We start from the raw sequence: 23,730 nt of genomic DNA, 5'->3' as shown, positions 1-23,730 counted from the left end.
CTTAGTGAGTAACACTGGATCACTAAATGCCAATGAAGCACAACCTAAGTTGCCTTCAAAGACAGGGATTTTTGATAAGAATATGAATGATGTTTTCATAGCTGGTAATAGGGGGCTGCCTATCAAAGCAGTCGAAAGGTGGTCAGAAGGTGAGCAGGATGCCCTTGAAATGATGGAATCTGAGAAGCAGACTTCAGTGGAACACCATTTTAATGACAAAGTGTCGGGCAAGAGAGAGGCTGAGACACTCGGATACAAAGGAAAACTATAACAGGAATGCTGAGGGTACACATAAGTCAAGAGATATCAAATATTTTTAAATTCGATTACCCGTCTTCAACAGGTAAATGGAGCTAGTGTATAAATAAATAAAATATTAATTCCATATTTGTAACTTCAATTATATAGTACTTGAATTTTAGCACAAAACTGTGTATATCATGTCTAGTATTTAAAATTCAGTGTGGTTTGACTTAATAAATTTAAAATCAAACTACCCTTTCAAAAATAAAAATGTTTTAGTTATTGCCATATATATACCATTATGGGATTAATTCTGAAAAAAATGCATCATTTATGTTTGCTTAGAGAGCACAATGAAGTGACCAATCAGCAGTTAGATTGCTTTAACTTGCACCCTACCCTCATTTGAATGAGCAAGTTACAAGTGATAACAAAATCAATCAATTTTTAATAAAGTAGTATAGCTTGATAAAGGAATGAAGGTATACATCTGAATGTAATTTAAAAAAAACAAGGTGTTTGTGACATTTGGAATTTGAATTAATTTAACTTGTCCATTAAATATTGCCCTTCAGCAAGTGTTCTTATCTGGCTAATGTTTCCTCCATACTGTAAACTGATGCAAACATAAATCTCACAACAGCTAACGAGCGTGAAGTCAGAAAGAGAGTTGGGGGAAAGGCTCACTGGTGAAAGGAAGAGAGGACAGATATATCTAAGAAACTGAAAGTCCAAAAAATAGCTTTTTATTAAGTCCATTTTATTTAAACAATTTAAAACTATTTCATTGTTCTAAACATAAAGAAGCATCATGAGATCACCATATAATAATGTATGAGTATATGTGTCTGTGTTTATTTATATATACCACTAGGAGTGCCAGATCTCACACACAAGTACATCAACACAAGCCCCAGGTTTAAATAAATAATTCTTTATTTAACAAAGTTCCTTTTTATGTTAACTTCTTCTCCAGTACTACCCGCCCTACAATTCTCTTTTTCTCTTCCTCCTTCATTCCTCTACAGATAACCTTTGTCCTTCCCTGCTGTCGACTCACTTCAGGAAGACCATTATCATAGTCAGGATGCCAGTACATTCGTGATGTCTATCCATTCATTTTACACATTCATACTCCATATTGTTGTGTTTAGTTATACTGTATACATGTGGCTGAATGTAACCATTAGTCAGATGCAGCAGCAAAATAAAAGCAAAGAATTAACGGGTAAGTCAGGTAGCAGGTAGCAACTTTGTCAGTTATAATTTTTGTTAATCTTTTAGTTTTTGAAAGTTTGAATTTTTCTGTGTTTTCCATACATTTTTGACCTTGCTTTGGTCAGTCCCATAGCCAAATGCACCATCATACATCCAGCCTCCTCTGTCACCAATGTTCTGTTTAAACACTTGACGGCAATGCATTAAGCTCCTCTTTCATAGATAAACATTGCCGGTTAAATTACACTGTACATGTATTTTTCAAGATTTAACAAGACGATGCAACTTTGTAAGAAGAAACTTTGTTGTGGGCACAATTTGTAAAAAGCTGCTTTTTTCAAAGCTGATCCATGAATCTTTTCTTAGGGAAATTCACTATGACACCTACACAGACATCAAGAAGCAGTGAAAAGTTCCAAACAACAACATCTGCCATCCCCAGTACACGGTAACTACTCTACTCTTCTCATCTCATTGTATTCTCAAATATGATTATTCTTTTAATTTTATTTATTATGTAAACATATTAAAATTATTAGTTGCTCCTGTGGGCGTAACACACTTAAAAGAACCAAAACCATTCCTAGTTTACAGTATATTATTAAGTAATGTATTTTAATGCTTTGATCTTATTTTCTTCAATGAAAGAGAAAAGAGAAAGAAATTATCTGTTGCATAAATGAAGCAGGGCATTGTTTCATTGAGCATTCTTCTTAATTTATGTTTTAATAATTTTTTGAACATTTCTCATAACCACTCCTCTTAAGTCAGCTTCAGGTTATTCCCCCTAAATCAGGACATGAAATCATCCAACACTCATTGGTGCCTCATAGACTTTTCAGAAATGTTTGGTATTAAAGAGTCATTGCTTAACATTTTGATTGTTTTCCAGAGATTATTTTTTTCCACCTCTTAGCTGTACAAGGGAGAGAGCACACGGCCATTGTCTTCTCTCTTTACACACTAACACTTTACTTAGGTGCAGGGATATGTAACTATTTTTAACAGCGTGCATGTTGAAATGGAAAAGCTTGCCAATACTTAAATTTAATTTTAGAGTATTCTAGCTTCAGAGTATTTAGGAGGGAGTGGGGGGCACATGTACAACTCCAAATCAGAAATGGTTGGGACAGTATGGAAAAAGCAAAAAAAAAAAAACAGTGTTTCTTACATTTATTTTGACTTTCGTTTCAATGCAGACAGTAGGAACCCAAGATATTTCATGTTTTCTCTAGTGAACTACATTTGATTTGTGAAAAACAAAGTTGGGACGGTAAAGCATTCACCACTTTGTTAATGTCGTCATTCCTTCTCACAACACTTAAAAGACATTTTGGCAATCAGGATAAAAAGTGACACAACGTTTCAGGTGTTATTTTGTCCCATTCTTCCTACAAACAATTTTTAAGGTGTGCAACAGTACAGGAGTGTTGGTGTCGCATTTTTCATGTCAGAATTAGAATCAGATATTAACTGGTACTTTATGTATTTAATATCATGTATAGGATGTATGCGTGCACACATTTAACATAAAAAGCAATGCTGGGATGAAGATAACAGGGAAATTCAGTGGTTACAGTGTGTTTTAGTGCTACTTTAAAACTAAGGATTAAATTGTAAATGAATTTAAAAAAATTATGTTAAAGTATGTCCTATTAAAACCTTAAGTGCTGCCTTTAACAATTATCATTTATGCCTTTGTAGCTTTCATATAAATATTTAAAAGTAAAACTTTCTTACACTTTATTCCTAATTCAAGCCTAGATAGATAGGTAGATAGATAGATAGATAGATAGATAGATAGATAGATAGATAGATAGATAGATAGATAGATAGATAGATAGATAGATAGATAGATAGATAGATAGATAGATAGATAGATAGATAGATAGATAGATAGATAGATAGATAGATACTTTATTAATCCCAGGGGGAAATTCACATACTCCAGCAGCAAAAAATATTAAATTAAAGAGTAATAAAAAATGCAGGTAAAAAACAGACAATAACTTGAATAATGTTCAACGTTTACCCCCTCTGGTGGAATTGAAGAGTCGCATAGTTTGGGGGAGGAATGATCTTCTCAGTCTGTCAGTGGAGCAGGACAGTGACAGCAGTCTGTCGCTGAAACTGCTCCTCTGTCTGGAGATGACACTGTTTAATGGATGTAGTGGATTCTCCATAATTGATAGGAGCCTGCTGAGTGCCCGTTGCTCTGCTACGGATGTCAAACCGTCCAGCTCTATGCCAACAATAGAGCCTGCCTTCCTCACCAGTTTGTCCAGGCGTGAGGCATCCTTCTTCTTAATGCTGCCTCCCCAGCACACCACTGCGTAGAAGATACTGATGTCAGTGGTTTTACAGAATGTAGCTAACTTAGTAAAGGTGTCTGCCATCCAAACATATCTGCTGAGCCCACTTTGCACCTTAACCCAACCCCACCCCATCCTATTGTGAAAGTCCTCTGTTCTCTTGTCCAACACTGTTTCTATGTACTGGGTTAGGAATTTGAGAACAAGGAGTGACATGGCCTCACAATGCATCTGCAAGTACTCTTCCACTCAAACATGCAGATCTACTTACACTCACCCAACAGACACGTGCCAGTATTGTATAGCTACAGCCCTTGGGATTGAAGCTCAGAATAATGTAATTGAGCAATGGAAGTGTTTTGTCAGAGATAAAATGTAAACAGGATTTGGTGGAGGGCCAAAAATACCAGAGAATATTTAGTTATCTTTGGGGTTGTGCAGTAGATGGCAGAGATAAAGACTGTAAGCAGAAAAAATACACCCTGAAAGTGTAATGAAGAAGTGGAAAAAAGGTAGCCTATGTTATCTGAAGAGAAGTGAGGTAGATGCATTCAAATAGTGTGAAATGGGATGTGGAATTACAAAAGAAATCAGAAGCTGTATAGCACCTCAGAGGTCATGGACAAATAATTGCAAAATAAGTTGAAGACACAAGAGTTTGTTTCCTTGACTCTTTTTTCTTTATTGCAGTTGTTACAGTTTCTTCATATACTGTTCACGTGGCTCATAAAGTGTACTGCGTGTGACTTTCTTACTGTTTGTTTAAAGTAAAAATGACCTTTTCTCATCATTCATTTTCTGTTTTAGCCATAACAGTATTGAAACACAAATGATTATTCGTGGAGTCGCCTCAGGAGCCCTGATTTTATTGTCTTCTCTGGCTATACTCATTGTATACATTAAAGTAGGTGAGTAAAAGAAACAGGAAATATGGTGAGTTGCAATGAATTGCTACTACATAAGCACATAATAAAGCTGAATTGGAAATACCAGATCTAAGTTACACAATGAAATTTTAAAGGAAGTCTTTATTTCTTTAAGTAGCGCCTTCAGTTTCATTTTCCTAGGGAGAGGTGGCAAAGCCTTTTATTCGGGTCCTGGGAATTTTCCAGGTGGCTCATCAAGATTACCTGGAATCACTCCCAGGGTTGGTAGAAGTCAACTATAGGGATCTGCAGCTCCCCCTGGTGGCCCCCACGGAACCCAGCAGGGCTATACTAAACTCCAGCTCCCACCATGCCCCGCAGGAAAAAACAGATGCCCAGGAGGGCTACCCTCTAGCATCCCAGGGGAGGTATCGCCTCACTGATGCTCTCTCCCCCGGTCCTTCCATTCTGTTAGATAGATAGATAGATAGATAGATAGATAGATAGATAGATAGATAGATAGATAGATAGATAGATAGATAGATAGATAGATAGATAGATAGATAGATAGATAGATATAGTGACAGGCGGTCACAGCCATTACCTGGCCTGCTCCACTGACAGACTGAGAAGATCATTCCTCCCCCAAACTATGCGACTCTTCAATTCCACCAGAGGGGGTAAACGTTGAACATTATTCAAGTTATTGTCTGTTTTTTACCTGCATTTTTTATTACTCATTAATTTAATATTTTTTGCTGCTGGAGTATGTGAATTTCCCCCTGGGATTAATATCTATCTATCTATCTATCTATCTATCTATCTATCTATCTATCTATCTATCTATCTATATATATATATATATATATATATATATATATACATATATATATATATATATACAGTATATGCCAGACCAGATAATACAAAGAGTACATGACACATATTTTTCCCTTACTGGGGCTTGTCACATTTGCATTCCCTTACGATGATCGGACATGAGATGTCAGCATCTGAGACAAAGCCTCTGATGTTACACCATGGTGGCTGGTTTGCTTATTTGACAGCATGAAGATCGGAGTATTACATTCTTAAGTCTGAAACGCAATCTGATTATTTAGGTGATTACCTACAGTCACATGAAAAAGTTTGGGAACCCCTCTTAATTCTTTGGATTTTTGTTTATCATTGGCCGAGTTTTCAAAGTAGCAACTTCCTTTTAATATGTGACATGCCTTATGGAAACAGTAGTATTTCAGCAGTGACATTAAGTTTATTGGATTAACAGAAAATCTGCAATATGAATCATAACAAAATTAGACAGGTGCATAATTTTGGCCACCCCAACAGAGATATTACATCAATACTTAGTTGAGCCTCCTTTTGCAAATATAACAGCCTCTAGACACCTCTGATAGCCTTTGATGAGTGTCTGGATTCTGGATGGAGGTATTTTTGACCATTCTTCCATACAAAATCTCTCCAGTTCAGTTAAATTTGATGGCTGCCGAGCATGGACAGCCTGTTTCAAATCATCCCATAGATTTTCAATGATATTCAAGTCAGGAAACTGTGACGGCCATTCCAGAACATTGTACTTCTCCCTCTGCATGAATGCCTTTGTAGATTTCGAACTGTATTTTGGGTCATTGTGTTTTTGGAATATCCAACCCCTGCGAAACTTCAACTTGGTGACTGATGCTTGAACATTATCCTGAAGAAGTTGTTGATACTGTGTTGAATTCATCCGACCCTCAATTTTAAGAAGGGCCCCTGGTCCCTGAACTAGCCACACAGCCCCATAGCATGATGGAACCTCCAACAAATTTGACAGTAGGTAGCAGGTGTTTTTCTTGGAATGCAGTGTTCTTCTTCCGCCATGCAAAGCACTTTTTGTTATGACCAAATAACTCAATTTTTGTCTCATCAGTCCAAAGCACTTTGTTCCAAAATGAATCTGGCTTGTCTAAATGAGCATTTGCATACAACCAGTGACTCTGTTTGTGGCCTGAGTGCAGAAAGGGCTTCTTTCTCATCACCCTGCCAAACAGATGTTCTTTGTGCAAATTGCGCTGAATTGTAGAACGATGTACAGATACACCATCTGCAGCAAGATGCTCTTGCAGGTCTTTGGAGGTGATCTGTGGGTTGTCTGTAACCATTCTCACAATCCTGCACATATGCCGTTCCTGTATTTTTCTTGGCCTGCCAGACCTGGGTTTAACAGCAACTGTGCCTGTGGCCTTCCATTTTCTGATTACATTCCTTACAGTTGAAACTCACAGTTGAAACCTCTGAGATAGCTTTTTGTAGCCTTCCCCTAAACCATGATACTGAACAATCTTTGTTTTAAGATCTTTTGAGAGTTGCTTTGAGGATCCCATGCTGTCTCTATTCAGAGGATAGAGAGGATAGAGGGAAGCACAACTTGCAATTGACCACCTTAAATACCTTTACTCACGATTGGACACACCTGTCTATGAAGTTCAAGGATTAACGAGCTAATCCAACCAATTTGGTGTTGCAAGTAATCAGTATTGAGCAGTTACATGCATTCAAATCAGCAAAATTACAAGGGTACCCACATTTTTGCACAGCCAGTTTTTCACATTTGATTTAATTTCATACAACTAAATACTGCTTCACTAAAAATCTTTGTTCGGAAAACACCCCAGTACTCAGATGTTCCTAGGAAAGGAAAGACATACTACTGTTATCTTTCTGGTTGAAAGAAGAGTAAATTATTATGCAGGCTGAGAGGGGTTCTCAAACTTTTTCATATGACTGTACCAGGTAACGAGTGTGGTTGGTTGACCAGTCAGCAAAAATCTGCTATATCCTCTCTGTTGCAAGAAGCACATCATAGATACTTTATACAGTATCTGCCAAATAAAAGAAAGAGTACACGACACGTGTTTCACCCATATTGGGGCATGTCAGGTGTACACAATCCTGTCAAATAAGTGAACCAGCTGCCACATCAATCCAGTGCCATGATAAGGATAGAAAGTAAGATAAAGAACAAACTGGCAGAAAAAGAATCAGCAAATATATTCAGCGTAAACTGAAGCTCCTAGAAGGTGGGTGAGGTGCGTACTCGGATTTGGAAGACTAGCCGTAAATGGCTTCTGTAGGTCATCAGATGATCAAACCAAATATCTCTAGTACTCAAAAATAATATAAAGGAATACTATAAGGTGAATTGGAAGTTGGACAGTTGTACTGAATTTGAGCGTCTGTAAGTCACAGTCTGCATTATTTAAAAAAATTGCCTCCCCCTAACTTTTGATACCCTAGGGAAGGGGTGTTGAACTCCAGGCCTGGAGGGCCGCAGTGGCTGCAGGTTTTCATTCTAACCCTTTTCCTAACCAGTAAGCAGTTTTTACTGCTAATTAACGTCTTTTCCCTTCAGTTTAATTGCCCTGTTTTTAAGGACTCAGTTCTCTGAATTTATTCCTTTGTTCATTAAATGACAGCCAAACAGAAATGAGATGTGAAATGAGCCAACAGATGACCAGCTAAACTGGGATTTCAAACTCCAACCAATTTCACTCTAACCAATCTCTTAATGAGAAGCCGATTCTTGCTGTTAATTAAATTTATTATTTAATTGCATGGCTTGTTGCTGCTCTCATTCTGCCACAGAAGACATTTCCAAAACTGTTGATTTTCTGTTTTTTCTAAGAACACTATCAAAATGTTTTGGTGACCTGATAGATCAACCTTACCAAGACCATCGCCTTTCTTTATTTTCAGCTATTGTGAGCTGGTCATGTGGCAGCTTGTTTTGTGTCTCATTATTGTTTGGCTACTAATTAAGGAAAACGAGACAATTCAGGGGCCAGAGTCAAGTTAATTAAAACTAAAGCAAAAAAGTTAATCAGCAGCAAAAACTGGTCATTAATGAAGAAGATGGTTAGAATGAAAACCTGCAGCCACTGCGGCCCTCCAAGACCGGAGTTCGACACCCATGCCCTACGGGACTGCCTAGTTAGTAGATAATTAGAAGACCTGTTCTTAACAATGTCAGTCAATCTTCTGTACTAGCCTTTAAAAAAATAAATAACAGTCACTTATATTTTAAATTACACTGGCCAGTTCTCCTTATAAATAACTATGTTATTACAATGTAAAATTTGAAAAGTAATTATAAAATGAACCATTCTTTAGTAAAAGCAGAAAAACACAAATCTAATCTACCCCTAACTCTCCTGAGACACTTCTGTCAGTCGAAGTGGAAAAGGCATATACTTTCTCTTTATTTGCCTCCACACCAAAATTGACCCTAGTAGCGATCACCCTATAAATATTCCTGGCCACTTCCAACCCAGTCCCAGTGTTATCAGGTTAGAGTTTCATTAATTGTCCACTTACAGTATGTCCTGACACCCCTGAGCCTTTCATTGGCTTTAAAGACTCATATTTTCCATCTATACTGCAAGAAAGGCAAAATGATCTCATGCACTATGCCCGACCATGGGACTTCTAGTGGCCAATGATCCTTATCACTTCTAACAGTCCCTCTTTTACATCACTATCTGTTTCTCTTCCTTAGTAGAGGGTGAAGCAAATGTGAAAAATACTGCACTGTGTGCCCCTAGTGCCTTGGAGGAAAATGAGAAATTTCCACCAATGTCATACATCTCTTTCTGATTCATAATGGTACCCTTTCTTTTTGAAGTGTCAATCACATACAGACTGTTCATTAAACATTGGAAATACAGTTATACAGATATCTACAAATAGATTTAGCTTACTAAATAATATTGTGTGCATTGAATTGTTACTTTGGAATCAGCAAATTAAAGAAAATAATGATAATGTTAGCCCCTCCCCATCGACTAATGCAGTTTTTCCTGTAGTTTGTGCTTTCATGCGTCCTCAGAATTAAACTTAATTTGTACTTTTAAATTTCAGGTAAGACCCCTAAAACACAAAACAAAGAAAGAAATGAAATGGTAAGTTTTTATTTTGAAGGTTCCTTCACCTTACTTTCATCCTGATCTTCTTGTCAAAGGGATTTCAACTTACAAAGCTTTATCTCTGTCATTTGTGGTAGTTACATTGGAAGAATTCAGACAACTACAGTCTGAAACATGCATTAATCTTTTTTTCAGATTAATTATTTTACATAAAACGACATAAATAACAATCATGTAGTTCTCTCCAAATCCTTAAGTTAGTTGCGTACATTTAACCTTATATGACAAACAATGCTACAACACAAAAAAATATTTTGTCATTATTTATTAAGAGAAAAAAATGAGCCATAGAAAAAATCTAGTTGCAGTTTGATTTTATTGTTAGAATTACAGTAGTGCCTTGTCCTTGTTTATGCTTTTCTTTATATTTTCATTATCCTTTTCTTTTGTCTTGTTTATGTTTTATGTTTTTATGTTTTATTTTGTTTTTGTAAAAGGAAAGTGTGACAGTGGTGAGGTCTGCGGTAGGACTGATGGATACATTCAAGTTGGAGGTGGGATTACATCAGGGATTGGCTCTGAGCCCTTTCTTATTTGCAATGGTGATGGACAGGCTGACAGACGAGATTAGACAGGAGTCCCCGTGGACTATGATGTTTGCTGATGACACTGTAAACTGTAACGATAGTAGGGAGTAGGTTGAGGAGACCCTGGAGAGGTGGAGATATGCTCTAGAGAGGAGAGGAATGAAGGTCAGTAGGAACAAGACAGAATACATGTGTGTAAATGAGAGGGAGGTCAGTGGAATGGTGAGGATGCAGGAAGTAGAGTTGGCGAAGGTGGATGAGTTTAAATACTTGGGATCAACAGTACAGAGTAATGGAGATTGTGGAAGAGAGGTGAAAAAGAGAGTGCAGGCAGGGTGGAATGGGTGGAGAAGAGTGTCAAGAGTAATTTGTGACAGACGGTATCAGCAAGAGTGAAAGGGAAGGTCTACAGGACGGTAGTGAGACCAGCTATGTTGTATGGGTTGGAGACGATGGCACTGACCAGAAAGCAGGAGACAGAGCTGGAGGTAGCAGAGTTAAAGATGCTAAGATTTGCACTGGGTGTGACGAGGATGGACAGGATTAGGAATGAGTACATTAGAGGGTCAGCTCAAGTTGGACAGTTGGGAGACAAAGTCAGAGAGGCGAGATTGTGTTGGTTTAGACATGTGCAGAGGAGAGATGCTGGGTATATTGGGAGAAGGATGCTAAAGATAGGGCTGCCAGGGAAGAGGAAAAGAGGAAGGCCAAAGCAAAGGTTTATGGATGTGGTGAGAGAGGACATGCAGGTGATGGGTTTGACAGAGCAAAATGCAGAGGACAGAAAGATATGGAAGAAGATGATCTGCTAGTGGCAACCCCTAACGGGAGCAGCCGAAAGAAGAAGAAGATGTTTTATTCTGTTTTTCTGCCTCTCTCTGATCTGTTATTATCTCCTGTGTTTGCATAGGAGGGGCCTTCTTATATTTCTGACTCTAAGCTGCTGTGGTCGTTAGTGCCGCAGTTACCTGTGAGGTCTCTTTAAGCCTCCTGCCTACATCAAAACATTGCTGTGGCATTAGCAAGCATTATCTGATATGCTTTTAACTCCTTTTGTGCTCTCCCTTTTTTGTTTTTTTACCATGGGATAAAATTGTCCACAGCCACAATCAGGGAAGTGTCTTCATTTACAGGAAGGGGTCCCTTTAGATCCACACTTAGACATCCCCCAGTGATGTTTTGGGAAGACTGAGTGGGGTCATATATTGTTAACAGATGGTACATATCTCGACATGGGACGAGTCATCCTTCCAAATCATTGGCAACCATGCTGCCTCAAAGATCTCAATAAGATTTTTGTGCCTGAAGGGTAACCGCTGATCGGTCTGTCATGGTAGTATTGTAGGAGGTTGGGCAAGTGTGTCTCAGGAATTACCAACTGATAATTATAGCCCTAATTTTTTGTTGGTACACAGTGACATAGTGCCCCCTGGAATTTCCTATAATTTATGTGACAAGGTCTCTCACGAGAGCCCTCTCTCAATCCCTGACATACAGGACTGGTGACTTGAGATTGGACAATGTCCTATATGTTAAAGAAAAGATCTGGCCATTTTCTACCATTTAAAACAAACATGAAAAACTTCAAGTAATTAACAGAAAACTATCTTGACATTAACTGTCTGTATAAAATAGGATGTTTAATACTTTACCTAAAACAGGAAACCTGATTTGAAGGATCTAATGTTCAATGACCTCAGTGCTCAACACTTACTATCCTTTAATTTTCAGGCTTCTCCATTCTCTCTGCAGATAATCCAAGATGTACAAGAATCTCATCTCTGAAACTCTTCTTGTTTTGGTTAAAGCTAAATTTGCTTGATGCAACAAAAACCACAACACAGGAAGGATGGTAGGAAGAGCTCATTCTAACCCACTTTGATCATGATGGACATCTTTTCTGACTTCAAAACAGTTCCGCATGCTGAGCATACCTACAAATTATACCACATGTTTTTAAGAACTTTTTGATTTTGCTTGAAAGTTGTAAGCAATTTAATCTCAACCCTGCAGTCTTTGCCTGGTATTTTGGTTTTAGTCACTAGTCATGGGAAAACATGAAGCTAATGGTTTTGTATTAATTTTGTAATTAGAAAGCGAATCCTTGCAAGCTGTTTCATCTCAAGTTCTATTAAAGTTTTAAGTTGTATGCTATCCCTTAAATTTGAAAAGGAGTTCACGTAAGGTTGGAATTTACATTTCGAATAAACCACATGAAGGGGCAACCACACAGCCTCTTCATGAAAAGTGAGAATCACTGGTCAACAGGATTTGAAGAAAGATGCATAATCAGCTAAGTGTTATGATAAGGCACTATATGAGTGCCAACCCGACACAGACTGACACCCGAGGCACCCGTAAAATAAATAAACTTTTTATTTTTCTTCTCTTGGGGGCCACGTCTTCCCCGTGTCCCTCAGGCACAACACAGTCTCACACTAAGCACGAACACATCAATTCTTCTAAATCCTCCACTCTTCTCTGGCAGCTTTGTTTCCCTCCTCCTGACTCTCACTCTCGAATGGTGGTTGCTGGCTCCCTTTTGTAGCTCACCCAGTAGCGCTCCAGCTGTTTGATGACCTGCATCTGGCTGCATTTCCAGGTGTGGCAGAAGAACCGCCCATATGGGCCATGGTGGCCACGGAGCCCAACAGGGCTGAGTCCTGAAATTCCATGCCTGTGGCTCCAATGCAACCCAGGGTGGCTGCCACCAAGTGTTCCGGGGAAGATGTCGTGCTGCCCATGGTTGTTCCCCCAGATCATGTACAGATGGGCCCCGGCCATCCGCCACAGTGTTTTTTCATATTCATCAGATACTAAAGAGCCCCAAATATTCATGTAGACAAAACAATCTTCTGGAGCATATGAGAACAATGACAGATAAACTTTGTTTTTAAGCGTCAGTTCTGGGTACATAACAGCCAAATGTTTGAAGACATTTGGGGGTCTATAGGGTAGGCTATAGTCAACCTCAAGTTGAAAGCAGTTTAAATTTAACAGTAATTTTAAACTGAAAAGAAATTAAATACATTAGTATTAATTATCTCAGCTTGCTTTAAATTTGATGTCATTCCACCTGAATTTGAAGGTTTTCCTGATGACTTTTAGTAAGCACGAGTCTTGTTAATTGCCTCCTAATCATAATTATGAATGTGCTACCTAACGTTTTCATTGCATTCTAACCAAAGAAAAATTTTCTTTTCATAATGTCCAGCAAAGTATGTGATGGAAGACTATAGTTAAAAAAAAATAACTACTTCAATTAATTCAGGCTTTTTTGTAGAAAATAAAGATGGTTTGATTCAACCTGATATAAATTACTGGGAAATAAAACAATTCCATTTTAAAATATCCCATCCCAGAAAGGTTATAATTTTTAATTAATTTTAATCTCACACAGGGCAGAAAGGTGTATGTGACATCCAAAAGACCCTTAAAACCAGGACAGGACCTTCACTGACCTGCCTAGAAGAGGCTGACCTTCTTTCAGCCAGCCTCCAACAACTATCTGCTGTCTTCAGAATGTCACCACAACATGGCTATGGTGATGAGTGCATTCAAATATGGCTCTCTGATGAACACACGTGAGCCTTAATCAAGTAAGGCATCACTGTTATGAACTAGAGAATTCCTAAACAGAAAAGACCTAAAAACATCCAAAAAACAGAAAAGTCCAAATACACAATATGAAGAATGGCCAAAAGAAAGAACAAGGTCACAAAATCCAGAAAATTCACAAAAAGCAGAATATAATCACTAATCCAACGACACTTACCACATTATAAGGGCCTTCACAATGAACCACATGGCGACTGTTGGTTTTCCTCAGCTTTTATAGCTCTTATAGCCCTGATGGTGATGGGCAGATGGCCCTGCCTCTTAGAGGGGTCACCCGCACACACAGGGAGCATAAAGGAAGATACAGATATATGTATAAACTAAATGACAAGCAATATTTGCATAAACAATGAGCAAAATAAGAAAAAAAGTTGGACATTTGAACCCAAGCCAGGGGAGAAACCCTGCCTGAATTATAACATAAGAGACAGTGGAAATTTCTAAAACAAAAACAACAAAATTTTAACATATGCATTCTTTTTGGGAAAATTAACCTCAGTTGAGCAAAATTAGGAAGCTGATAACAGGGAACTTAAATAATGTGCAATTAAACTTGCATTAGATGAGTGGTGCCATTGGCTAAAGAGATGAACACCCATTTACTGATCATAAGTACTGTATCTGCAAACAGCTACATGTCTTCATACTTGGCAGGGTAGATGGCCACTATTTTTTCATTTCCTGAAGATTGGTGGGACGGAGCAACCAAATTTTGAATTAATTGCAAAACCAAATTTTATCATACCTCAAAAAAGATTTATGGTAGCAATTGACCTTATACTGTAGACTACATTAAATGGATGTAGTTAGAAGTTAGTTGGATGTAGTTCATTTTAGGCTCAAGTTTGTTAGGGGTAAAGTGTTCAATTGGCATCATGAATCCAGGAATCAAGAGATCTAATGAACTTATCACTATGTATTTTTAATGGTCTACTATATGTAGAGACATACATAAAAACATGTGTAATCTTCTAAAATATGTTGTGGAGCAAAATCTTCTGTGGATACAACCTCTGACAAAGATTGGGAAGATATATCATTTATTTCAGAGATTCCACCTGCAAAAAGTTACATCACAATATTAGTGATTCTCAATTTTTAAAGTAGTTTCAAAAAGATTAACAGTTACCTTGAAAACATCACATACTGCTAGACATTTTACATTTATATCCATCAAAAGATTTGTAAGTGTAAACATGTTGGTTGTGGGAACCTCAAACTAAAATATTTTTTGGTAGAAAATGTAAAATACCAAATGACTTCAGTGTCAGAGTATTGGTATATACTGTAGGTTGATGGTCTTATTGATTATACTTTTTTAATAGATTTACTGGTTTTGTTGATTTTTCTCCTCCTTTCTTGGATTGTTCTTTTGTATTTGTATTATGCATTGGGACTTGTTTGCTGTATTGGCCTTTTCAGGTAATTCCATTTTGCTCTTTTAAAAATTTTTGCTATTTTCCATCTTGTTAATAAATGTTTTGATTTAAAAAAATATTTTGTGTATTGTCTCTTCAAACCAAAGGTTTTGTATCGTTTCCTATTTGGAGAGAAGCGCTTATAGAGTTTGGTCATTTTAAGTATACTATATTTTCACAATGAAATTCATATTAGGCCTAAGCAGGCCATTAGATTGTGGAATTCAACTTTTTGGAGTGAGGCCTGTTCCAGACAGGCAGAGGAAGCCTAGCCTGATTTGCAGAGCCTTCAGGTGGACTCACAACCACATGCAGTTTTTATTCAAAAATTAAAGGAACACTTTGAAAACACATCAGATCTCAATGGGAAAAAAATCTTGCTGGATATCTATACTGATATGGACTGGGTAATGTGTTAGGAACGAAAGGATGTCACATCGTTTGATGGAAATGAAAATTATCAACCTACAGATGGCTGAATTCAATGACACCCCGAAAATCAAAGTGAAAAAATTATGTGGCAGGCTGGTCCATTTTGCCAAACTTTCATTGCAGCAACTCAAAATTGTACTCAGTAGTTTGTATGACCCCCACGTGCTTGTATGCATGCCTGACAACGTCGGGGTATGCTCCTAATGAGATGACGGATGGTGTCCTGGACAATTGCACAAAAAGAAAAAAAGAAAGATTAAAATGGGCAAAAGAACACATACATTGGACAGAAAAAAAAAAACAAACAAATAATAGACTGACATGTTTCTTGAGAATTGTTAAATTTTAACAGTTTTTTAACCCAGAACAGAACTTTAGAAATGCTAGCACCTTTTAACCCAAGTGAACCCAGTGAGTTTACCATTAGGAAACTGAAAGAGTGGCTTCTGAAAATGGGGGCTTTACAGCTAAATGAATATAAGAAATTAAAAAATCAATCCTTCCAAGAAGGAAGAGCCATTAGAAACACTAGCAATTTCTTGGCTATATTTTTAAATCCATTTAATGTTATCTTGATTAAAATGGTATTACTTTCAATCAAAAATGTATGAATGTGTCCAAACGTTTGACTAGTGGTATTCCTATGTGTATGCTGTCATGGTTCTTGTATTTTGTGGATGGAACCCCAAGGGATGGGATGGGGTGGGACCCAGCATCAACAACATCACTGCTAAGGGAGAACCAGCCCCCCCCCCCCCCCCCCCCCCCCCCCCACAGCATCACTGCTAAGGGACCACCCCCAGGCAAACTTGGAAACAAGTGTCTTAGCTGTTAATTGGCTGAGTTTTTGGAGAATTTTGTTAATATTGCCATTTCTTTGTTTTTAATGTTTTTTTTTTTTTTTGTTATTATTTTTGCTTCTGTTTTTGGCTTTTGATTTCTAGATAATGTATTGTGATGTGTTTGCGTTAGGATTGCCTTTCAAGCAGCTCCTTTTTACTCTTATGAGCCTTTATTTCGTATTTACCTATTTTTAATAAATCCTAATTTTTAAAAAAGATTCCTATCTCTTTACAAGCCAGAACTTTATGGTTTTCAGTGCTGTGAGAAATTTTTGAGATATCTGAGACTCTCTTGTTATTTTTGAATTTTAAAAACCTGTCCCTCATCTTGGTGCATGTACAGAGTCAAATCCTCCCATGTGCCTATATGAGAGTAGACCAAGGAGAATTCTGGCCTAGTTATTTCAGGGGTTTTTGAAGGTCTTTTTTTTCCAAAATTATCTGGGCCCAGAATTACAATTGAAGTGCTATTTCTATTGTCTATAATTTTCTTGCAAGGGCAGCCCCAAGGTTGGCCTAAAAGATTTTTTAACAATTTGTTTTGTCACAGAGCACCTATGCCTTTATAAGAGGTTTTAAGCATGGATCCTGTAATATCTGAGGCCACACTAATGCCCACTTGTCCTATTAATTTGAATTTTTATGGGTTATGAAAACAATGAAAAAATTGCAATGTAGTGCATCAGGACCTAAATATAAAAAGTAAAACGAATAAGACATGGTAAACTCATAGAAGATAGGCAAGCTCTATTGTTGGCATGGAGCTGGACAGTTTAACATCTGTGGCAGAGCGAAGGGCGCTCAGCAGGCTCCTATCAATTATGGAGAATCCACTGCATCCACTAAACAGTGTCAGCTCCAGACAGAAGAGCAGCTTCAGCGACAGACTGCTGTCACTGTCCTGCTCCACTGACAGATTGAGGAGATCGTTCCTCCCCCAAACTATGCGACTCTTTAATTCCACCCGGGGGGTAAACATTAACATTTAACATTATACATAGTTATTGTCTGTTTTTCACCTGCATTATTATCATTCTTTAATTTAATATTATTTATTGTATCAGTATGCTGCTGCTGAAGAATGTGAATTTCCCATTGGGATTAATAAAGTATCTATCTATCTATCTATCTATCTATCTATCTATCTATCTATCTATCTATCTATCTATCTATCTATCTATCTATCTATCTATCTATCTATCTATCTATCTATCTATCTATCTATCTATCTATCTATCTATCTATCTATCTATCTATCTATCTATCTAGAAATGGTCATAAGAGAAGGTAAAGATGGAGAGATAGGGTGAGGAAGAAGGATCAGTATTTGTACTGGATAAGTGATTGACAAACACCCAACACACACATGCATATTGTATAGTCAGGTACAAATGAGTGGAAGGTTTTATTTGTTAGTTTTATTTTGTGTATGGTTATGAAAATACATCTCTGAATATAAAAAAAGAGAACAATATCTGAATAAAAGCATTTAACTACTGCTATTCCCCTGCTATCACTGTCACCCTGTATGTTATGCTTAGTCAGTTATGCTACTGACTCTGTTATGAGTCTGGCTCTACAAATTAGTGAAGGGATGAGGCCTTCAAAAAGCCTGAAGAACAGATCTCACCTAAGGCAAGCCAGAACCAGGATAAGTCCCAAAAGGAATTCTTATTAAATTAGTATGTATTACCAAAAAAAGGGAAATGCAGACCACAAGATCAAAAGAGCCAAACAAGGCAAAATGGAGTAACCAAAAAGTCAATTCACAGTAACGAAGTACACTATGTTAGACAAAAGTCTAAATCCTTAATCAGAAAAAATGTCCAAAAGCCAGAAAAAAATCCAAAGAACAAAAATAAACAGTAACAAGATAACTCACCAACACCAAACACATACAATGTACTGCAACAGACTGCAATTGCCATGAGCCTTTATCAGGCTGGAAGCAGTCCCTGAACAGAGATTGACAGGTGGCAGAGAGAACATTGAGGAAATTTAAAGCAACAGTACATACATATTTTCCAAGGACCCCAAGGTGCAGCTGCAGTCATCTAGGTATGGATGGACTGGAAGTGAAAGGTACAGGAAGAGGGGGTGGTGGTGACAGAGTTTCAGTTTAGATATTGGGTTCTGGTGGGGACAGTAGCAAGTGCTGAGTTCCTTCCCATTACCCCGCTATGACAAAGCCAAAGTCAAATACAGATGCCAACTAGTCCTGAAGGAAGTCAGGTCTGACACTAAAGAGGAGAGGTACTGAACTATGGAGGGTATACAGCAGCAAGTAGAATAGACAAGGTGGCAGGGCATGCAGGAACAGAAGATTTCATGGACTGGCATCTGGCAGACAGAACCACAGTGCATTTACTTCATGATCCACACTGTCTGTGATGTCCTGCCAAGCCCTGGAAATCTCCAAATCTGGAGTAGGAGTTACACCCCCAGCATGTGCTTTCTGTGCAGGAAGAAGATCACTGCAGCACATCCTCAGCAGCTGCCCTAAAGCAGCTGAAGTAAAGACCTAACATCAGTCTAGATCTCTTTCAGAATCAGGCCTGCTCAACACCAGACTGGCTGTTTCAAGTTACCCTGGGAAGGTTTCTGAAGTTTCCCAACCACATAACAACAACTTCTCTGTGGGCTAATATGTTTTTTTCCTCAGTTTATCCTTATTGAGCTGACAGTTCCCTGGGAGGACCACATTGAGGAGTCAAATGGGCAGAAGTGTGCCAAGGCTGTTGAGAGAGTCTCAAGATGGCTGTGTATCAGGAGAGGTGATCTGTCAGCCAATGATACTGGAATGCAAGTTGGGGTCTGAAGACCTTTGGTTGTGTTGCCTGGATGAGGGTGTATGATGTTGAAAGAACTGAAACAGCTAATGACCCCAGGGGCCTCATGTATAAACGGTGCGTACGCACAGAAATGTTGCATACGAACATTTCCACGTTCAAATTGCGATGTATAAAACCTAAACTTGGCGTAAAGCCACGCGCATTTCCAAGGTACCTCATACCCTGGCGTGCGCAATTTCTCCGCTCGGTTTTGCAGATTGGCAGCACCCAGCATCAAAGCAGTGCTACTGTTCCTGTGTGGTCATCCTTTCTTTCTTAGATCCACATTCCTGACGCGGCTTTATAAATACACTGAAACTAACTGCATATTGTTTATTAGTGTAATGCATCTGATTGTAATTAACCTGCAGTAATATAATGGTCCAGGGAATAGCCATAGTATTCCAAATACCATAACTGCTTTAACATTGTTACTCTCACTGCATCTTCTTCTTCTTTCAGCTGCTCCCATTAAGGGTTGCCACAGCAGATTATCTTTTTCCACATTACTCTCACTGCACCACTCGGAGTATTTATATCACTGTTTATGAGTGGGGAATCACAGCAGCAGCTGATTGGAAAGAGAATTATCGGTATACAGCATGAAGCAGACACTGCCTCAGCCACGGAAAAATGCTTCAGAGACTTTCCTGTACAGACTTTGCGGTTTAGAAAACGTTTCATCCCAAGAACTATAAACGCACTCAATCAGTCCATCAAGTGCTCCTTGTAGAACTGTTTGTACTTATAAGTACAATTAACTCACTGTAAACTTGCACTACAGTTATAATATTGCACTACGTCTATTACATAGCTGATTGTGTGGCGATTGGGTATTTGGAGAAAGAAAAGTAAGGACAGGAATTGGAGGTTAGTATGTTTGAAAGAGACAGTACTTCTGTAATAAATTATTTCATTGAAGGTCGCGCATGGCGCAGCAAGCCTCTTGCGTGAGACATGAACAAGCACTGTGCCACCGTGTTCCCATATTTAATAACATGCTTTCATTCCTATCATCATGAAAAAGATATCACGTATACATCTCAGTATTTTAATTATTCAGAGACCTGTAATATCACGAATGTAATGGATTATGTGTCCTGTCGGAGAAAAAGAAAGCCCGTTTAAGAAGCAGGTAGTGATTCACACACATAGAGCACATAGAAGATCGAATACAGAACAAAGCATTTAACGTGCTACTTTGGTTACAATGGGATTTGAGAAACTAGTAAATTAAACGATTTTAAGATGAAGTTTATGATGTTCTACTTTAATGGCAAAATAAACTACATTGACATTTCATGCTTTTTTCCCACTGTGTGCCTATTTTTTTGTCTGTACCCTAACAAGCTTTCATATGCCACTCAGACGGTGGGCTACGACTTGCCTTTTCACGGCGACATTGATATGTGATTTCTTTTTTATTTCGGGTACTGTGAGACTTTGTGAACTTGAGCTTTCGAGTTTCTCCGACACTCTGTCACTCGATCAACTTCATTTTGTTTATTATACCACTGTTTAAACCAACAAAGAGTACGTTTTTCCTTTGCCTCCACTTGGTATTCACTGAAATTCTTATATTTTCCCCCATGCTTTTAATAATAATAATAATAATTTATTACATTTATATAGCGCTTTTCTCAGTACTCAAAGTGCTATCCACACAGGGAGGAACCGGGAAGCGAACCCACAATTTTCCACAGTCTCCTTACTGCAAAGCAGCAGCACATTTTCCCATTGTCTTTTCACAGAAGGCTATTTATATTGATTTGCATATTCAAAGAGGTGTAATTCTGGGAGGAGTTGGGGCAGGACAGAAGGAGTGTGTGATTACTTTTCACGCTGATCGGGATTTATGTAGCGGAAGAACGTGGAAGTTTGCGTATGTACAGATTCCTGCATCTGAATTTTTCTATGCGTATGCACATTCCCGCTTTTGTGGGAAATAATCAAGCAGTCTGCTTGTGAGCATGCCCTTGTCAATCAAACAGAGGACACTCTGCGGTCTACTTGTGACTTTATGCTGTAGGAAGATAAGTAAATAAATCAATGTAAATAACATTCAATCTGGCTTTTATATAAGTAACATATACTGTAAATGTTTCTTATGTAAAGACCATGACAAAACATAATCACAAACAGGAGTTTGCACGATACGTTGGCGAGCTCTGTAAGGCGTGCTGTTTCTTTGAAGGAGTGTGGAGTAGACAGACTGGCAGGATGACGCCGGACCTCGTCCTGCATCGAAATTGTGCCATTTTTCGCCTTTACACCTGGTGCAGCTGCTTTGTTCTTATGTGTGACTGGACGTTTCTTGCGGGGAGGGCCTCTGTTCTCTTTCTCCGTTCTGAGTTTACCTCTTTTATAGCTCATCTTTATTTGAAAATAGCAGTCAGATAAGGGCGAATGTGAACACCAAAATGCTAACCTTTACAAGTGCCATACATTTACCCCGGCTGTTTCAGACTCAAGTGAAATGTATGTTTTTATTGTATAATAGTAACAATAAGAGCAGCTCACTACTCAAAACGTTTATTTTGGGACACGTGAATACTCAAACCCGCAACCTTTTGAATAGGAGTCAGCAGTTCTTACCACTGTACTACCAAAAAAGTCTTGACAACAAGCCACACTAACCCGATTTTTTTTTCTTCGGTTGTAGTCTTGAATAAAAGCGCACCTGCTCTGTTATACTTGAACCTTTTGTGAAAGTGCTTATTTGATATTTGGACTTCAGTCTTCACACATTATACACTTCATGTTAAAATTTTGTCGTTAGTACTAAAACATGGAAAAAAGTTTGTCTTTTAGGTATGTGTTCAACATTTCTGTCATCCTACACTTACATAGACAGTAGATCTTTGTAGACACAGAACACACATGAAATACATGTGTTCCAAATAACGATATATTTTTTAGCCTACACAGCTCTATGTACCTGGCTCCCTGATAAACAAGGCTTGAGCTGGGAGAGGTTTTTGCCGTTTCTGCAGCGGTGGGGGGGATGGTATAGCAGGCTACTTGCTGCTTGGGCTTATCGACACATTTACAAGACAAAAGACGCTGACGGAGAGGTGCAAGCTGATTTAAGGTGGGCCGGGTTTACCAGTTTTTTTGTAAGCTTTGGTAATTCTAGTGTTAAGTAAGGAATAAGAGGAGTGCAAAGTTAGGAGAACAGACAGAAAAGTAAAGTTAACCTCATAGAAGGACAAACAGCAGGTAGAACAGTACAGGAGCTTAAGGAGACAAGTTGTAAAATAGCTGTAGCAATTCTTAGTGTTATCATTTAAGATAAATCGTTTAATTTTAAGAAAATAAAAAGTTAAGGCAGTTTTACTAATCCTAAATCAACATTTAATTATGAGGCCAGTGCAATGCAAGTCCTGTTAGATGTTGGACTTTTTAGATGATAGTTTGGAGGAGCCAGTTGTCTATGAGGGCTACTTCTACTGGAGATGCCAGCTGATCCAGCACCTCGAGCCCAGGGTCGCTGAACTGGAGCAGGAGTTGGCTGGCCTGCATTGTAGTAGAGAATTGGTGGACCTGGTCCAGGTGTCCTTTAGAGAGATAGTGTGTACCCCAAAGTGGCACAGGAGGAGATTCCAGACCAGACAGGTAGAAATAGGTGGGTCACGGTCACAAGGCGTAAGGTAATGGGGGTACACTGTCAAGTGGAATCAACCACAGAATTAGAAGTGTCAAACCGTTATTATGTCCTTGCCCCAACGGGCCTCCTCAAAACCAGTTCCCAGAAAAAAAGAGGTAGTGATAGTTGTGGACTCGAATCATTAGGGCAGGTATGCTCCAGGGACAGAGAGTCTTGCACTGTGTGTTGCCTTCTGGCTGCACAGGTGGGGGATCTCTCTGGAAGCATGGATAAGCTCCTGGCCAGAACGGGGGTGGATCCAGTTGTCATTGTCCATGTTGGAATAGTCTGTCAGTTCTGTGATCCAAATTCAAAAAGTTAGGTGCCATGTTGAGGAGCAGAACTGACAAGTTAGTCTTCTCCGAAGATCTGCCTGTGCCACGTGCCAGTCCAGGTAAGACTGAGGAGATCAGAAGGCTTAATGCATGGCTCAAATCTTGGTGCAAGGTAGAAAGGTATAGGTTTATGGGGCATTGGGACTCCTTTTGGAACAGATGGGACCTGTTCCACCGTGATGGGTTACATCTGAACTGGAGGGGCACCAATATATTGGTGAAGCGTATGAGTAGGCTAGTCGAGGATTGTTTAAACTAGGAAATGGGGGCGCAGGACATTTAGGACAGGCCAGGTTTAGATCTATGCATGGAAGAGCAAACAACAGTGTAGAAATAAAAATGCGCAGTAATGTAAATTCTAAGCCAACATTTAAATGTAGACGGAGTAACACTTTAAAAATAGCTTGCCTTAATACTAGAAGTATCAAAAATAAGGTAAGTGAGTTGGAGCTATATGTAG

At 38.6% G+C, this 23,730-nt stretch overlaps 2 protein-coding genes across 5 annotated transcripts in view; both read left to right on the top strand.

The window, feature by feature from the left end:
- The window catches only part of LOC114649310 (polymeric immunoglobulin receptor-like), a 60,018-nt gene extending 47,761 nt beyond the window's left edge, over nt 1-12,257 (top strand). The window contains exons 7-10 of one of the 3 annotated variants that reach the window (XM_051925652.1): nt 1,828-1,909; nt 4,590-4,681; nt 9,557-9,597; nt 11,901-12,257. In XM_051925652.1, the coding sequence (XP_051781612.1) occupies nt 1,828-1,909; nt 4,590-4,681; nt 9,557-9,597; nt 11,901-11,933 (248 nt within the window). In that variant the 3' untranslated portion in view covers nt 11,934-12,257. Of the gene's footprint in view, nt 1-1,827; nt 1,910-4,580; nt 4,682-9,556; nt 9,598-11,900 lie in introns of those variants that run through there. The other 2 variants (XM_028798813.2, XR_007934611.1) reach the window with 2 other exon arrangements.
- The window catches only part of LOC114649309 (polymeric immunoglobulin receptor-like), a 178,635-nt gene that overhangs the window by 49,676 nt on the left and 105,229 nt on the right, over nt 1-23,730 (top strand). The window lies entirely within an intron of this gene.

Source organism: Erpetoichthys calabaricus, chromosome 3 (genome assembly GCF_900747795.2).
Source record: "Erpetoichthys calabaricus chromosome 3, fErpCal1.3, whole genome shotgun sequence".
Classification (NCBI taxonomy): domain Eukaryota; kingdom Metazoa; phylum Chordata; class Cladistia; order Polypteriformes; family Polypteridae; genus Erpetoichthys; species Erpetoichthys calabaricus.
Note: the sequence above shows the minus strand (reverse complement) of the source record. Positions and strands in the feature narration are given on the sequence as shown.